Source organism: Chelon labrosus, assembly GCF_963514085.1.
Source record: "Chelon labrosus genome assembly, chromosome: 5".
NCBI lineage: Eukaryota > Metazoa > Chordata > Actinopteri > Mugiliformes > Mugilidae > Chelon > Chelon labrosus.
In genome coordinates, this window is record NC_140341.1 from 27,220,105 (window position 1) to 27,239,361 (window position 19,257).

General features: G+C 40.4%; 1 protein-coding gene across 1 annotated transcript in view; it reads right to left on the minus strand.

Moving 5' to 3' along the window:
• Positions 1-179: 179 nt before the first annotated feature.
• pde9aa (phosphodiesterase 9aa) overlaps positions 180-19,257 on the minus strand; it is a gene marked incomplete at both ends in the record, with an annotated part of 28,649 nt that continues 9,571 nt past the window's right edge. The window contains 14 exons of the mRNA XM_084544672.1: positions 180-230; positions 316-411; positions 1,247-1,375; positions 1,636-1,740; positions 2,169-2,282; positions 2,935-3,091; positions 3,317-3,399; positions 6,775-6,879; positions 7,063-7,149; positions 8,892-8,966; positions 10,084-10,144; positions 10,440-10,524; positions 17,993-18,063; positions 18,859-18,913. Coding sequence (XP_084400798.1) covers positions 180-230; positions 316-411; positions 1,247-1,375; positions 1,636-1,740; positions 2,169-2,282; positions 2,935-3,091; positions 3,317-3,399; positions 6,775-6,879; positions 7,063-7,149; positions 8,892-8,966; positions 10,084-10,144; positions 10,440-10,524; positions 17,993-18,063; positions 18,859-18,913 — 1,274 coding nt within the window. The remainder of the gene's footprint in view (positions 231-315; positions 412-1,246; positions 1,376-1,635; positions 1,741-2,168; positions 2,283-2,934; positions 3,092-3,316; positions 3,400-6,774; positions 6,880-7,062; positions 7,150-8,891; positions 8,967-10,083; positions 10,145-10,439; positions 10,525-17,992; positions 18,064-18,858; positions 18,914-19,257) is intronic.

Genomic DNA, 19,257 nt, shown 5'->3' on the forward strand with positions numbered 1-19,257 from the left:
TGGATCCTTTTTCCAGTTCAATTTACATCACACTGCTTCACTCTCGTGCCCTACGCTCACAGGTGCTGAAACACACAGATTCAATTGATGAGGGAAAACTGAACAGTTTTAACAAGTACACTGATGGCAAACACTTTTGTTTTGTTCTTACCTTTTAAAAAAAAAAAAAAAAAAAACATTTACTTCTTCTTCCCTCCCATGGTCAAGTTTTCACTTTTCTTTTTCTGCACCTGGGGGCAACATTAGTTGTGTTGAGTCATAAACTGCACTGCGGACAAATGAAATGCATCCACGTACTCATAGAAATCCTCCAACCTCATTCATGGCGTCATCAATCTGTTTGAGTTCTTCGTATCGGTCTCTTGACTCTCTAAGTGGTTGCACCATCGCCTCCTCAATCTGTGGGAACAGCTGGTACACACAAAGTCAGTACTGTTAGTGTTGCTGCAAACTCCTCATTATTGGTGTCTGTTAAACTGTAACTGTATGAAGCCAGCAGACAGAGAAGCAGTACACTTAGATCCCTTATGAATGCGAATGTGTGTAAAATCTTACACTGATCAGGCATAACATTATGACCACCTTCCTAATATTATGTAGGTCTCCCTTGTGCCTCCAAAACAGTTGTGACTCATCAGAGAATGGGTCCCATGGATTGAGGGGAGGGGCCTCTGTGGACCATCCCACAGATACTTGATCAGTTTGGGATCTAGTGAATTTGGAGGCCAGGTCAACACCTTGTGCTGTTCTTCATGTTTTTTGGAGTCGCTCCAAAACCCCTTTTGTGTGTGTGTCTGTGTCAGGCTGCATCCTGCTGGGGATGGCTGCTGCCATCAAGGAGAGTCATTGATATGGGGTGCGGGTGCCTGTCTAAGTAACATCCACATGAATGCCAGGTGAATTATCACAAGATGGCCAATGTTATTTAATTCTCCTGTCAGTGGTTTTAATGTTGTGGCTGATCGGTGTATTCTCATTCTTTCCACCGGAAATTGCTGGGGAGAAGCAAAGTAGAAAGTATTTTGGGCATCTGGGTCTCTGGAAGTGAAAGCCTGTTGGATGCCTTTGCAACAACAATTTGTAGCTGGATCCAATACAATCTTGGTGTCAGACTCTACAGCAGCAATTTGCAGATATGCAAAGGTGATGAGAGAAGAGAAAGAAGAGATGCAGAGGCAACAGTACCCATTTCCCTTTCTGCAGCCCCTCTACCTTTGTCAGTCTCAGCAATGCCCTGCATGCTCACCTTCATGACAGTCTCAAACATGGGGATGAGGACGAATTTGATGAAGCCAATCTGGGCTGTTGGCTTGGTGACCTTTTCTCTGTCCATGAACGGAGCCACAGGGAGCCCTTCAGCTTTCTCCCTGTCACTCTGAGCACCGTAAACGACATAAACACACATCAGAAAATGTACATTGTGGTCTCCTGTAAGAGGATGGAAACATTTTCTGTCACTCTTTCTATCACAGAATCAACATAATGGACATCCATAATGAATAGCTACAAACATTACCTTGCCCGAAGGAATTGCAAACTCAAAACTCATTTCATTTTTGGGGCTAATCAACTTAAAAAATACAAACTGAGAAGAAATGCAGCATAGATAAAGTAAATACACTTTGTTGGACCCACCTGCATGAAGTACTCCTCGAGTAGGCAGTCTACCCAGGGCTCAGCCACCTCCATGGGCCGCACCTCATTGGAGATGTCGCAGCACTTGATAAGTACCATCTTCAGCTGCAAAGGGCACAAGGTCAAAAGTTTTCCTTGAACACGGGGCTACTGTGGCAGTAAATGCAATAAGCATACAGCAGGTGGTAACCTGGTATGATGACGTGACACACTTGCCTTAATTGAAAAACTAAATCTATAATAACAGAAATTCTTTGTTTCCAGAAGGTCATGAATTGCTCTCACAATAGAAATAACTTCTTGTTTAGGAAAGATCAGTTACATTCTTAAGAAAAATGATTCGTTGCTGTATTCTAAACTCTACTTGAGTGCTACTGTGTATGACTGTGTATCCCCAAAACTGTCCGATCAGTCGAATCAGTCCACATGATGTCACTTTCGCTGAATGTGCTTTTTTTTTGTGATCAGCTGACTTCAACTGCAGCTGTGTCAGCATAAATTCACAAAGGCATTGTGAATGAAGGTGTCCTTACACAGGTGACGTGCTCCTCATCTGCATAATCAAAGTTGTCGACTTTTTGCTTGAAGGAGTCCAGGATCTCCCCGTGGCGAGCCATGTCTGTGGCCAGGATAAGTGTGATGGTTCCCTAAACAGCACAGAGTGAAAAGGCTCATCAGTACATACACATACGTATTTAGATCTAGAATATAGATTTCATTGTTGCAAAGCATTACTTTCTAATCTGTTTTTAATAGTGACGTCATCATTCACAACTAGTCGGTGTTGCATTGACTTTCATGACTAACAGTTGACTTTAAAAATCTGAACTCGTGCAACCCTGAGTAGAAGCGGAACCAAACTGTCTCCATTTATAGACAGTTTGTTAACTGAAGACTATGGATGATGTGTTGTAACACTACACTGTACACATTACACTGTAACCTTCCTGCTTCATGATCAGCAACAATTCTTTATAGTGAGCACGTCAGCAGAAGCTTCTTGTGATGAAACAGCTCATGACCAAAGTGTAAACTCTCGCTCCAACACACGCCGCCAGTCAGTTTACATTGACTTGACCTAGTTTCATTTCACTCGACATTCATTTACTTCTTCCAACCCATACTGTGAATATTGTAACAATCTGTAAAGACAAATCTTCATAGTCTGACAGTATATAAAGCCAAAGACTTTTTATGGATGCGCAATTTCATTAAGACCTGTGATCTAACTGTGACCTATCATCATTAGTTATGTCTGATAATAATTACAGAGACTGCTTCACACATATTCAGCCCTACCTGTCGTATCTGTTTGAAGGCCTCAGGGTCAAAGTTAGAGAAGATGTTGCAGTCAGGCTGAGAGAAGATCTGGAAGGCCACAGCACAGTGGTGGTTCTCAAGAGGGGAGATGTCATTGTAGCGAACAGCAAGCTCCGTCCTGGCATTGATTTGGTACCTAGAAGAAGGAATAAAAAAAGAAAACAGAGAGATGAGGCACATGGGAGGACTTGAAGAGACAAGAGGCGATGAAGGGAATGGTAAGGTGGAGAAAGTGGAAGTTGAAAACACAAAAGGAAAGCGTTTAGAGGAACAATGTGAAGCAGGGACAGAAGAGACCTCACATAGAAAAAGAAAAGAGTTACAGTGTGTTGCTGGATTACTTTGTGTGTGTTTGTCTTACGTGTTGTTGAACCCGGGGTGATCAAGGTCGTGACACACAGCAGCTGTCATGAGAATCAGAATGTCCACCTGAGTGAACTTCTCCTAAGAGTAAACACAAACACAGTTATTATTTAATTCATGCATCAATGAAGCCTTTCACTAAAAGAGTGTCCTAATTCATGCGTGCTAATCCACCCATCCACCCTCAAAATGCCACGCTGCATCTTTGTGTATGACCTCCTCAGCACATTCCTCATCCTCCCCCTTTTCTTTCTCTTGACATTTGCAGACATTGCTCCGTCTGTCATCACACCCTGTTATTCCACCCCTCACATGGCAACTAAAACATCAGTGCATATGGCGTTTTAAATTGAAATGAATCAATGACGAAAGAGAGAGAAAATTAGATGATCAAATTATACCTGCATGCAGTGTGCCTTCACAGTTACATTCTGCATGAACTGTACTTCGGCTGAGACCAGTCTGATGTCATGCATCATGTATCATATATCATTTATCATGTATTGTGTATCGTTCATCGTTTAATGTTTATCATGTATCATGTGTCATGTATCGTTTATCGTGTATCATTTATCATGTATCATATATCATTTATCATGTAACGTTTATTGTTTATCGTGTATCGTGTATCATGTACATGTAACATACTGTTACCAAACTGTCTTTAGGAAATGAAATATATACTTGACTGGAGTGAGATTAGGTGACTGACAATCATTACAAAGTATCCACTATCACTACCTTTTTTTGCAGTATGTTTTGAGTTATTGACCATATGTACAGTGACTCTTCACCCAATCAACTTAATTTGGCAGAATCTAGTAGGCAGTAGTCCCTATACACTTCAGAAATCTGTTACATCATTAATAAACATCAGTGTCCCAGTGCCATTGGAAGTCATGCATGTCCATCATTGTCATTTTATTACAGGTGGATCTTAGTTTTATTTATATCTATAAAAAATCTATCTATCCATTCAGCAAAGTCAAATCTGGCCTTTCTTTTCTTCACAACCACTTCGTGTGGTGAGCCTTCTCTGTTTGCTTTCATGAAGTGTCTTCTTAATGGTAAATCTAGATAAGGACATGGTTAACTCCTCAACAATATTCTTCACTTGGCTGGATTTTTCTGTACCTTCCAAACCACTGTTGTCTTTCAACGGACATGCCAGGAACGGTGATTGAAATTTAACAGTTCAACTGGCAAAAAACAATAGTTTGTTTGAATAATTTCAGTGAGAATTTACAGCAGTGCTGAGATCAACAACTATATATTCACTTGATTGGTTTGAACTGAATTTTTCTGATAGCCTAATATTTTCTTCACAATACACAAGTGGAATTCCTCAGGTTTCTGTGTTAGGTCAGATACGTTTCACATCATATATGCTTTTCAGTGTCGATATCATGTCGATATCATTTAGAAACAATGATGATAATAAGATAAATCCCTTATTCTTAAGTCAGACAAAACTGAAAACTGTTACCGTGCCTGGCCTAAACACCTCAAAACAAGCAATTTAAAATAAAAGTCTATCAAAGGCATTGTGAAAAACAAGTTCATGCATCTTCACTACCTCCCTGTAAGATCAAGAATAGAAAGGTAATGGCCCAGATCCAATATATCAAAGATGTCATAATACCACATTACACCAATAAACCAGTTTACTATGATATGGCATGCTTGCTTCTGATCCTTTGTGATTCTGATCTTTGCCCCTTCTGCTCTCTCCTCCTCCTCTGTCCTATCACCCTCTTTTATCTGTCTCTCTATCCAGCAGGGTCCCTCTATATCAGGGATGGGCAACTGGTGGCCCACCTCACTCGACGTGACCCTTAGATTAATTTTTGAATATTATAAAACTGTATCCTCTGCGGCACTGAATCAATTGTAATGACACAGTTGGCCACTAGATAGCGCCTCCAATGCAGACGCCGCCTCGCGCACGCTTCCACCGGGTCTTCTCCACCAATGAAGAAGAGACGTTGAGCCATGGCTAAGAGCGGGGGAAAGAGAAAACTTAATCGAGAAAATCGTGTCTTTCAGCTGAAAGAAGATTATCTGTTCACAGAATGTAAAGGCAAGCCTATGTGCTTAGTCTGATTAGAGACGCTATCTGCCATGAACGATTTCAATTTAAGTTGCCGCTACAACACGTTGCACAAAGCTAAACACGAGAAGTATACTGAAGCTGCAGGGGCTGCTATGTAGCGGACCTTAAATCAAAAGTACACAAACAACAGCTGCTTTTTACCAGTGCCCACTGCTGATAGTGGTGAGGTAGAGTGGGTATACAGGGAAAATGTTAAACTCTTTCTTAGTGTAAAAAAAAAAGCACAAATTAATTAAAAAAATAAAAAAATAAATAAATCACAGTAAGTGGTTATTTTTTGTTTGCTTCAATAAACACACACATATATATATAATTATAAATATAATCTAATTATACATACACAAACATATTTAAAATGGCAGTTTTATCATATCTGGTTAAGTGCGCGGTCCTATGTGGCCCTCTGGTAGTGTCGATGAAAAATTGTGGCCCCCTCCATCATTTAGGTTGCCCATCCCCGCTCTATATACTTATGAGCCCAAGGACTGCCAAAACCAAAAGGGAGATTTTTCAGCTTTGAGTTGGCTGGGCTCTGCAAAGAAGTGCACCTCTGAAGCACGTTTGATGTTCACTAATTAACATTCTATGAATTGATTATTCAAAGAAAGACGTGTTCACACATTTTGGTTTTACACAAGAGTTTTGCTGCAGTTTGCAGACTTCACATAACATGAAGCTTCTTTGCAGGTAGTTGGTATCAGTGGATCTTATCTAACTTATCCAACTGATAAACATATTTACCAAAGTGATTTAGTATTACATTTCAATAAAATGATCTGAGGTCAATCACTGAGGTATTGACGTAGGCTTTGTTTTGATATGTGCCTCCAGCTTCAACCTTTGATTTCTCAGATGATGTCACTTGACATATATTCCTTAGACCATGACATGGTTTTCCAGAGCCACTGAGGACATTATATGTGATTGATAATGTGTCATTCCACCAGCAGGATCTGAATCATTGCAGTTGTTTCCTATTGTTTCTATTTGGGATGCTTTAAATGTTTTTTCTCTCCATTATAGCCAGCACAGAGCGGGTTGTCCATGAACCAGATGGTTAGCGGTTTGATCCCTGGAATAATGCTACATGCAAGTGTCCTTGAGCAAGACACTGAACCCCCAGTTGCTCCCAGTGTTTGGCACTGGTGTGTGCTTGCGTGATCAAATGGGTAGATGTGTCACTGTGACTGTGAAGCGCTTTGAGTAGTAATAGATAGAAAAGCTATATAAATACAAAAGCATTTACCAAAGAAACCTAGTGCGGCCACACAAGACCAGTCTCTTTCCTCAATTTTGCCAAAACACAAATTTGCTCTTCTCAGAATATCTCAGAAGCTGATTACCTGTAGGTTGCAGATGCAGATCATGCTGTACATCATCTGGGTGACACAGAAACAGTGGCGGAAGTTGTGGAAGGGGTTATTCTTGTAGTTGTCATGAATGCACAGCTAAACAGAGAGAGGAAGAAAGTGTCTGATTACAGAAATTAAAGACTGAAAAACTACAGTCAGCCTTCAGGGAGTGCTTCATTAGTCGGGTCTGGAATGGCTCATTTAATCAGGAGGCTGTTGGTCGTTCTTAATTCAAATTTTTGAGCTAGCAGGTGACACCGTGCTGTGTCCGGGTCTCACCAGCCATCTCTTGAGTGTGATGGGGTTGATATTGAAGTCTTTGACCAAGCCCAAGTCATGGTACATATGTTCCAGACAGCTTAGCATCTGAAAGAACAAAGAAACGTATCAGGGCCAGGTCTGTGTAGAGATTATAATCATCCTTTGTCTCATTGTTTCATGGATGATATGAACCTGACTGCAGTTCTTGTTTTGAATTTGGGGTGAGAAACAAGTTCAAGTGAAAGGAACATTCTGGTTTTAATTTTGCCTTCCTTAAGACATACTGTCAAACTATGAGAACAACCCCAGTGGGTTACTGGGTGCTTTAATCCATACATGTTTTTAGTATCTCCTGTGTTTTAATCTATATCTATTGTTATTTAGTATGTTTTAACTTGACATTCAGTTTATCAGTATATTTTATACGATACAGTATAGATCTGAAAACTAGTCTAACTACAATTATTTTTCGACACAACTGTACCCAATACTGTTTAAAACTTTAGTTTTAGCATAGAAATCTTGTAATTTTGAATTAAGGTGAACAGGTGCCATACAGCAAGACTTTACATCATAGGAAATTACTATTATTTTTGGGATACATCTGATGTCTGAGAGATCACATTGAGTGGGTTTTGACTGACAGCTTAACTACTGAATCCAACTGGCCCAGCATAATTATATCGAAACTGTCAGTGCTGTACCTTTTTTTTTTGTGTGAAGCTGCTGCAGTGCAGGAGCACAAAATTCTAGTCAATTAATCAAGCCATTCTGTTCAGTTCAGCATTTATCTCCACATCAACAGATTTTCTTCTGTTTTTTTTTTCACTTTGTTGACATGTAGTTTTCAGCATCAAACAGCCCTGTCTTAAATGACATCCCTTGAGGAGATTCATCAGACTTTACACGACAGCTCCCTTTGCAAATGCCATGCCAGAGTTACAAATGTGCTTTGGTACTGTCCAGCGCGGTGTGTGCTGCTCCCTTATAAGCGAGTTTGCTACCCCTGCTTTAGAGATTTGTATAGACTTCTCAAACACAGGCTCAATACATAATAATAATTATGTTTGCATTCTACTTAGCTGTTCCAGTTCAGCACTACTATTGTGACTGGCAACAATTAATAACATTGTTATTATCATTATACATGGGTCACATGTTGAGGCATCTGTACACTGACTCTCTCAAATACCTTTCACGTGAAAATAAATTGTATCAGTTTGTCAAGTTAACCATAATCAGTGTCAGATCTGCGGATTGCTGTTCTAATGTCATCATGTGCACGTGTTTGACATGACAAAATGCCTCCAATTACAAAGTTCTCAGTCTCTTTTTTTCCCTATTCAGTTCCATTGAATTTCATTTTTATAAAGGTAATAAAGGTTGAAACCCCACAGGTAACTTTAGTTAGTTTAGAGCAGGTAAGGTCATGCACAAGACATTTAACAACACTTTCTTTTCTGTCCCACTCCAAGCAACAAGGCCTAGTTTCAGAAGGATTAAGATATAACTGATTGCACATTCACTGATTGGTTTACAATTGCATCATTAGCTGATTAATCAGAAGTAAATAACGGCTGTTAATGACAGAAACATTCATCAGTAGGTTAATGAGGGCATGAGTCTCACCTCGTTGGGCTCCCACTGCCAAGCATCAAATGTAGGCAATCTAAGAGCTTCTATTGTCTCCTTAGACAGATGGTACTACACACACACACAAGGGTCACACACACAGAGGGCAGCAGGGCAAACGGAGTGACAAAGGGTGGGGGGAAAAGGGAGGAGGGAGGAGGAAGGAGAGAGGGGAATTGTAGGTGAGATGGGTTCAGTGAGCTGGTCAGTCTTACCTCGTTGGCCTCCCACAGCCAGACGTCAAAGGCGGGTTTTTTGAGAGCGTCTATGGTCTGTTGTGACAGCATGTACTGCAGACAACAGAGCTTGCAGTTAACCCTGTCTGCCTCTGTCTGGCTCGGGGGCACACATTTACTGTAATGCTCATGTATGAGAACTAGCGTCACACCCTGTATTTTAGTTGTTCCTAAATTCTTGTTGGACTCTTGTAGCCACCACAAACTGTAGTGATTTCATACATAATAAGTTTTGTGGTAAATGTATTTAAAATCAAACTCTTCATGGATGTGTGAAATAGAGATGACACAGAAAGCTTCTGTACTGACTTTGAAAAACAGAGATAGAGTAAACCTGACCAACATCTGTGAACATTTCCAGTTTTCTCTGTTTTGGCATAAAATCAAACATGTTAATGAATCATGTTTGGTTTGGACTGAACAAAGACACAGAAACCACACAACAGACACTAATGATTTGTTCTACCCAACCTGGCTGCTGTGAGCACAGTGGAGGAGGTGTGGCTATTCTTAGTACCAGTGTTGTGCATGAACAGCGTTTATTGAACACGTTCATGTTTTTGTGAACTGTGATCCGAACGCACCGTTTTTCCAACTGCGAGCGTAGACGTGAGTTTCGCTCAATCTGGAGGGACATAACGACGTTCAGGAAAAAAAGAAAAAAGTTTTACGACAGCTGTCAGGCGAGAAAGAGAAGCCGTCTCCGGTACCGCGGAAGCAGCTGATCCAGCTAAACAGCTGAGTTATTTCCTAGTATATACAGTTCCTAGTATATATAGTCAATGGTTATTCAAAAAAGCAGCACAGATCCTGGCGGAAAAAATATCACGTGCTGGGGATGGATGGCCAGGTCAGTCAGAGATTCTATTCAACAAGAATAGCTCGAAGCTGCTCAATTAAAAAAAATAAAAAAATAGAAAAAATGAACGTGAACTGTTCATTTTGGAGTCTATGAACATAGTTCAAAATTTAAAAATGTGAACCATGAACTTGAAATAGTTCACGTTTATTTATATGAACTGAACTTTGACCTAGTTCTTGTTTAGTGTGAACTTGCACAACACTGCTTAGTACACCTGGCATCAGCACAGTCACCTGGCTTACAGAAACACTCAGTGGAACAATGGAACAATGAACACTGAGGTACAGACGTTGGAGAAAAAAAACTTACCTTTGGATAGGAGGGCACATCTCTGCGAGGAGTCAGCTTCTTATTATCTTCCAGAAAATTACTGAAAGAGAAGAAAGAGCTTTGGACTATGAATAACAAGCAAGAATAAATCACATTCTAATACTTTACTATAATACTTAGATTGTTTGTTTGGACACTAACACATTTTTGTTCTTTTACCTATTTATTAAAGCACATTCAAGTGACAGGTGTAGAAGGAATTTGTGTGCACACTATCAGCTATAATTTCACATTCAAACTGGTGGAAGAGTCTCGGAATTATAGCCATTTTTAAACACCATGCAGAGAAGCTTAAAGATAAATGATGAGGGGACTGCTCCCTCTGTTGCTGTCACCTGTTGTTCCTGGATGCCATCTCCTCGCGGAGCTTCTTGATGTCGTTGCGGCATTTCTCAATCTCCACCACCTTCATGCCCTCCACTGCAGGCAGACACAGAGTCATTTCTCATTAGACAAGGCAATATTTTCACACCATTAACTTCTCAGGGCTATTTTAGCTGCAAGCATTTAAAGCAGTTTACGGCGTCTGTTGCTCGCTGTGTTAAATTTAGAAGGCCTTGCACGCTTTTATCTAATTAACCGACATGTCCTCGTGACAGGGATTGGAGCAACGCGGTCAGGTCTCTGATGGCGTAAACTCTCTCTTTGTTGATCGGCATCTATCAGCAAAAGAACGAACGCACTTGTCCTCTCATCTTCGCATGCATTCTGTGACAAAACCTTTCTCAACATCCACTCACATTTAGCTCTGTCCTTTTAGCTGCTCTTTTGTGCTGTGGGAGGTTTTTAATTAACACAGTCGTGGCTAAAAATGTCATGACAGGAATGAATGAGAAAGTGAATAAGAACATTAAAGCTATGGGCCACACAGGTGAACATTAAGCGGATGGTCATTGTAGAGTTTTGTTTAGTAGAGGGGAACAGCAGATTCAGATGATGATGATTCAGTTCACTGTAAGTTCGTTATGATGTGATCACAACAACCTCTCTCTGAACAATAAAAGATATCATCACTGATTTCAGGTGACACGAAGGGGAGCTCAGGCCACTGGAAACAGGGGGAGTGGAGGTGCAGAGTTTTAAATTCCTGAGGGTCAACATCAGCGAAGATCTCAAATGGACTGTGATCATTTTGTATACACCAGAACACTGAGGAAGGCCCAAGTGCCTGGAAAACTGTTGGAGTCTTTCTACCGCTGCTCGATTTAAAGCATTTTAACATACGGCACAACTGTGTGGTTTGGAAACTGTTCAGCAGCTGACAACGCAACTCTCCAGAGGGTGATAAAAACTACCCTGGGCATTATTGGTCTCCCCCTGCCACCTCTGGAGGACATTTACCAGTCCAGATCCAAGTCCAAGAACAGTTTTTATCCAACAGCCATCATCGCACTGAACTCCCCACCCCCACCCCCGCACCATCAACTTTGATGTCACTGTATACTGAATGTCATTTGATTTTATATTTATAAGAACGGGCGAAGCAGTGAGTTTAAGAGTACGTGGATGTGGGATTTATATGTGGGTTCGGGGAAGGAGGGTGATGGTGCATTTGAAACACGTTAATGTTTGTAGTCTTTTCTAAGGAGAGCATCGTTAATTTCGCCGTATGCGGACACTGCAATGACAATAAAGGCATTCTGATTGAGTTTCGGATGCGCAACCTCTTTCACAACACATCTTTACTGGGCATCTTTTAACTCACACTTGATTGTAAAAATAAGAATTACAATCTTTCCATGCCACTATTCTGTCTTTCCAAGAACCAAGAGCCACTCGTGCATCTGATTGAGTTAATGTTTAGGGTAAAAGTTTTGTGGAGATACAAGTGTGGGTACGGAGCCTCTTGACCACTAAAATGTGCCTGGCATATTTTAAGTGGTTATGTTGCAACTATGAAGCATAATTTGGAAAATGAAAGGCTGGACCTCCAGAAAAAGTGTTGTTTATCGATGTCAAAGTTTGTTATGTGGTCCTCATCTAATCGAAGCAGAGCTAGTTGCAGTAGCCATGATCATTGTGACATGGATTTCACTGAAATAAAATAAAAAAAATAAAAGGGTTGGAGAAAGTCTGAGAGGGTTAGATGGTGTTACAGAATTTTACCGTGAGAGGGGAACAGATCCTGAAGTGGCATGCCTGTCTCACCGTGCAAAGCTCATTAACTGAAGCTCTCAGCACCACTATAACAGCTTTCTGTTTTTCTGTCTGAATGTGCTGGTCAGCTCGGCAGATTGCAGCTGGACTCTCACACACTGTATGTTTGTGTGACTCCTTCCTTCGCTTTCATCAGTCCACCTCTCTCTCTCTGTGTCAACACTTCAGCTCTTATTAGCATAGGTGACCATGGCGACTGAAATGATGAGAGGATGGAAATTTGTGTCCGCCGTTGCCACAGCAACCAGGTATTCAGGAAATTGGCATGCTTGTTATAAGTGGCTGTGCATCAGATGTGAAACCACAACAACAGTGCAGAGGAGTGGGTACTGAGAAAAAGGCGTCGGAGGTGGATTTTATATTAGTGTTTTTGATAACGCTCGGACGTCGTCACACTGAGGATTTAACCAGGCATTAAACCTTCATCAAACCACAGTCAGAAAACTTGATGATGTGACGCTGACGTCTGTCCAGCAGGATGTCTTTAAGGAAGCTATCTCAGTTTAATCTAATGGACTGGCCACAGGAAGCAGATTCGTTAATGTACTTCTTCAAATATAACTTCAACTTCTTATTGTATTTCTTTCAACCAAGCATCACCTTTTTTCGTTTTAGCTTTTTGGGAATGTTTTTTGTTTTGGAAACAATTCACTTTGCTTGAGATGTAGTGTGAGAGTTTTTACAAGTACTAGCAATATCACTGTAATGTGTTGCTGCAATGAATGTTAAATATAATCTCTTTATGATCTGACTTTGGCTTCGGCTTTGTTTTTATAATGCTGTAGTGCTGATAAGTTTAGGTTTAGATTGGTAATGTTCAAATAATTTTACAATGAGCTTAAGATTGAAACAGATTTAGAACTAGAGAGGCCACCTCGTGAATGTCAGCCTGTCAAACTGCAGTTTATATCTAAGTCTGTCTGGACTCAGATATTGTACTGTACCGAGTGAAGGAATACAGACTTTGCACTTTGACAAATTTAGTCAAAATGAGTTGAGTTCAAAATGATTTCTATGAGTTCACAGCAAACATGGCCTTTGACCACAACATTTTAATCGGTCAAATATTCAATCGCAGTCAAGAAATTCCACCAAAGTCCTTTGAGATAATACACAAAAATGAGGCAACTCAAAAACTAGCCATAAGGGTCATTTGAAATGAATAAAAGGGCACAGATCACTGGTAAGCAACTACAGAAATTGCCATTAAGTGGGGCCTCTGTGGATCATCCCACAGATACTTGATCAGTTTGGGATCTAGTGAATTTGGAGGCCAGGTCAACACCTTGTGCTGTTCTTTATGTTTTTTTTGAGTTGATCCTAAATTGTTTTAGTGTGTGTGTCTGTGTCAGGCTGCATCCTGCTGTCAAGTTGTCATTTTATTTTGAGTGAATTAGGAGTGGGAGTGATATCGCATCGCGTTCCTCCCAACCCAGCCACTTAGGCTGATAGTTATCAGTGGTGAGAGACGGGATAGTGGGACAGAGAGGGGAGGACAAGTGGGGCGCCCACACAAACAGGTGAGGTATAGAGGTGCCTAGCCAGAAATCCAAACTGCTACACTGTACGGAACAGCTTTAGCTTTTATTTTATTTATTTTTTTAATTATATTATACTGTAAATGCCCCTAATACCAGTCCTCAGTTTCTATTAATGTTTCAATTTCTACTAAAGCAAAACTCAAATCTGCATCTGTGTAAAAATTATTTACTACTGACTGATTTATAACTGAAATCCATTTCAGTCATTCTGTTTATTAGATATTCAGTTCAAATATAAACTGAACAGCATCCTTTTCAGTGCACACCAACCAATTCTGCACTTAACCCTGACCTGAACATCACATTGCTTTGAAAGAAAACTGCTTACAGTAGAGCTGGTAAAAATGCCATGGTGACCAAAGCAACTCAGGTCACGTTGTCATGGTAACTGAGAAGGTCTGCACATTGGGGGCTATTATGGGACTGCAGCCACATCCCATGGAAAAACATGTAGTTAGGGAGAGAGGAGTTACAAAACACTGGTCAACAAGGCTGCCAGCAGTGTAGTTGTAACCCCTTAATGTTTGTGTGACAGTATGCACTCTGATGTTTGTTAATACGTGAGGGCTGCGAGCTGGGATGGACTTGGTGGTGGAGGGGAATGCTGTATTTTACGCATGTAGAAACATGTTTCACAAGAAACCCCATGGGGTTGTGTCATAACAAATCAATGTGAAAGTAAATCAAAGGGCACATGGCTGTATCATACTGACATAATATTATTCCTACCGTATAAAACTGGGTCTGTGTCTGTGAAAATGACCCACCTTCAGATTGTCTTATCTTCAGTGTCTTGGGCCAACTACCTTTTACCTTTTACTACTTCCTCCAAGGTGCACTTCTTTGGAAGGGACTGGTTTGAACAGACTGATTTCACAGGTTCTCAGATTCTTTTACTACTATAGGCTCTAGTCTTTGAAAGGGCCTCTTTAGTTTTCCACGCATAGTAGTTGTTTTCTGATTAGCTCTGGTAAAAAGGACAGCAATCGGCCTACACATAACAACCAAGACAAATATGCCAGTCTGCTGCATGTAACTCCGACTTTCTCCAGTGTTCTTGCAATAGAAAGCATTTGACTGTTATAATCAGGCAGTCATGGGCCACTAAATGGACCATTCCACTTTATTGATCAGTGTCTTATATTGTGTTAGTAGAATAGAATAGAATAGAATAGAATCTATTGCCATTTGGACAGGTACAAGAAAGAAAAGATACACTGGAATTCTTATACGTTCCCTGAGTCAGTTTAAAAAACAGAGGTTCGCCTTTAAAGTAGCAGCAGAGTAAAGAGCAATAATGAGAAATAAATACTGACCACACACACTATTATGTGAAATATACACGCTCTGTAAAACTATAAAACTATAAACATGCACAGTAGGTTGATGCACATAAGGTTATTGCACTAAAATGATCGCACTTGTGGTGTAGAAAAGAAGTATAACAGAGAGGCATAGAGGGTGTGGGTTGAGGAAGCTGAATGCTGCATTTTGAACTGTGAAACAAAACATAGACATTCTGGTCTAGTTATGTTTTATTTTTTTTTTATTTTTTTTTTACAATTGTAGCTTCTATAAAGATTTTCCTAGTATTCTGTCCGTTTATTTTATGTCAGTACTCTGTGTGTCTTGTATTTATATAGTACGTTTGTACTTATTGGTACTCAGAGAGCTTTACAGTCACAGTGACACATCTACGCATTTACTAACACACACATTCACACGCCAGCGCCAAGACCTGGGAGAAACAGGGGGTTTAATGACACTTGTGTCGAACCGCTAACCCTCCGGACAACCCACCTACTCTACCGACTGAGCCACAACTGCTCAGTATAATACAATATATTCTGAAAGCGTTATAAATACTAGATTTCTTTCTGTTGCTGCATGAGGCAAGTGTACAGTGTCAGTGAAGGTAGCTGCCATATCGCTTCAGGATACAATTTTGATAGCACTTATGTCACAGTTACCATAGCAACATCAAAAAGTCTTGTGCAAACTGCACTGCATTAATGGCTTCCATCACAGCTTTGACAAATTGAATTTGTCTTACAGTAGAACGTACAGGTTTGTCCAAAGCTGTGTTAGCTGAAGCCGAGGAGCAACTTCCCTAAAGCACTAAAGGTGGACATAAAACCAAACTATTTTCAGAAGAGGTGGAGCAGTCTTTTAGTGTCAGTGTGGCCCACTTACACAAATCGGGTCTGTCTGCGGAATCCCGAGAAAACGCTAACTTGTTGAAACACTCTCGTATTTGACCTTGATCTTCACAGTCAAAAGATCTAATGATTGCAAAACAATTACAGATTAAATGTCCTTGTGGGTAATATTTATAACAGCTAGCATCTGAAGACCTATATTATAAAAAAAGAACACTGATGGTACAGGACAGCAAAGTGAACCTGGGTTATTACAACACCTTTATAGATTGTATTTTATAGCCGGCTTTTATCTTGAGAGAACTGACAGATCTACACCAAGTGCCGGGAACCTATCGGACAAGCGGTAAAACTATGTAAACTGCACGGTGAGCAGGTCTCAAAGACAAAGTTCCCCCTTGCACTTAATAAAAGGGCCAAAACGGAAAGTGATAGCTGAAAAAGGCAAGGGAAAGGCGCTGGTGCATGATCTCGCACTGCCGTTTGTATAACTGTGAAGATGGCACATTCCTTTCCGCTCTAAACAGGTTAAAATGTGGTCAATGTTTAGTAGATTATCAAAACACGACAAGGTCACCTGCCTCTGGAGGAGGTGGGTTAGCGGACCACATAACCCATGCACCTTCAACTTATCTAATCGTGCTCTCGTAAACGATGGAGGAAGACAAGTTCAAACAGCACTGATTCAAGGCATGCAGTCAGTTATCAGTCTGAGCACTACTGCAGTGCCTGAACACTGAGTTTTTTTCTGTACATTTAAAGCTAAGATATGAAGATGAGGTGAAAGCCATGAAATCACTATTCAGACCGTAACTGGGCAAGACCCGGTCACCTGCTGAACCTCTTTTCGAGGGCACAGATTAGACACAGAAGTTCAACTGACTTTTTCATAATACATCTTTGCTGCATATTTCTATGTTTAGCTATGCTATGCTACTAGCATGGATTTAGATGATATGGATGGCCAGTTGAGACAGGAATATCTTCATAAATATAAAATGGACTGCCATGACATTTTATGGTCTCCAGAGGATGAATACTAGCAATACCGGACTTGACTTTCACTATAAACTTAGCTTTGTATCAGTGTGATTTTAAAAAAAACAACAACTTTTAATCCACCTTTCTATCCCTGCACTGTCCTGCTGTATGTCTACGGTGAACATATCTGTAGAACACACTCATCAAATATGTAAATAAAGAACAACTTTCATAATCAACAAGTGGTAATTTGTCAAATATAAAGGGCTCAGTTTGGTTTATGAACAAATATATAAAAAAAGCTAAATGATCAAAATCAAAAACAATGCACAACTGAAGACACTCTATCAGCTTCAACTTTACTTTTCATGTACTTTTCCTTTTGCATGTCCAGCTTGCTTACCCAGCTTATCAATACTTAGAGTGACACATATCGGTAGCATGTGCATTACACAAGGGACGGACGGGCTTTAAGAAGCTGATGCTTTTAGTATTAATAGATTGTTCTACAGTACAGATGAACCATAACTTGTCAACACTAGCTCCTGTCTACCCCTGCATTCTGTTTTCTTTTTCAACTTCAACTCCATTTTCACAATTATGGAATATTTACACAGAGATTAACAATGCACTCTGGCACCTTACATGTACAGTCACATGTACACGTGCCTGAATGTTTTGCATTTGACTGCGTCCAGAACACTGTTGCTCTGTCCGTAAGTGCGAACCGTACAACCCATTCTGGACAGACAATCACGCCTGTCTCTCTCTGCATGTGTCAAAAGAAGGCAAAAGTACACAATTACGCTGCATTTCAGTGTAACTGGAAAACACCTAAACAATCCACTCATAAGTGATTTTTTACAGTGTGACGTGTGACGTAACTATGGAACCATTTATAGCACAGCTGTAATTGTTGTAATAAATAACAACTATGATATAACTTTAGCTTATCACTATCAAGTATTTCATTAATAATGTTTCTCTGCGCTTAACAGCTCACGAAAGAAGGGTGCAAACATGACAGGTGAGTGGCGGGTAAAGACTTACATTCTACTCTCTTTTCCAACATGGCTAGACGGTTGGTGACTTCGGTCTTCAGCTCGTTGATCTTAAATGCCCTGTGGACAGATGGACACAAGTGAATGATAGGGAAGGAGGGATGTGTTTATTCGTGTGTTCATTGCTTCCTTTAGAAGTGGACTTTGCATCTGCAACCTATATCTGTGTAAACAGAATTTAACTATGTACCCCTGCACTGTACAGCCGTATGTCTATAAAACACACTCAAGAAAATCTACTGAACATGTGAATAAAGAGCAAATTTCCTAATCAACCAAGGGTAATTCATGAAAGATAAAGCAAAACATTTAGAAGTTCAATCTCTTGTAGAACATAAGTATTTGGAATCTCATATTATAATCTGAAATTAAATATTCTAGCTGTATTCCACCCTTTGTACCAGTGTTCCTATGTCTCAGCACCAATGACCCTGTAGTGACCTCTGCAGACAATGTGGTTGGTAAAATTGTTTAAAAATCTGGAGCGGTTCAATCTTATCTGGAGACAGTGGGAGCAATGAGTGAAAAGTGCGAAAAGACAAAGCCAAGAGGCCGAGGTTAATAACTCATAAACAGACCCAGCAGCACCACTAGACATTAACAAATGAAAACTTTGTAACTCGTAGGATGAAAGCAGAAACACCAAACACGAACAGATGCACAAACCAAAGCTGTTTATCTCGGTCCTGTCTAAGACAGTGATACTGTAGAAACTAAATGGAGTTCAAGTTATAAACACACAAACATTAGTACATATGCAAATATAATATCTCCTTAAACAAGCCACAGTAACAAGTTAACAGTGAGATGAGTGAAAATCGGCCGGCGCGAGAGCACATTCAGCCATCTGCTTACCTTGAAAACTGCTCCGCCACTTGCGTCAGTACATTCTGAAAGAGTTCCTCTTTATCTGGAGGGAGAGCAAGCAAGAAGCTGTGTTACATACTCATGTACACTCACCCACACATACAGACAGAACGACAGCTGTTCCACACGCACACACACACACACACACACACACACACACAGATACAGAGGTGTATGATTTGATAAACAATTTGAATCCACTGAGGATGAATATGTTTTTACATCAACAGCTCTGATAAACTCACTTGTTCCCACTCTTTCTTTCACACCAACACAGACATGCACACACATGAAGGTTCTGTAAGCCAAGCACGGACCATCAGACGGCTACAGCAACAAAATGACGGACCCAGGGAAGTGTGAAGGGAAAAGGTAAATCAAACGCGT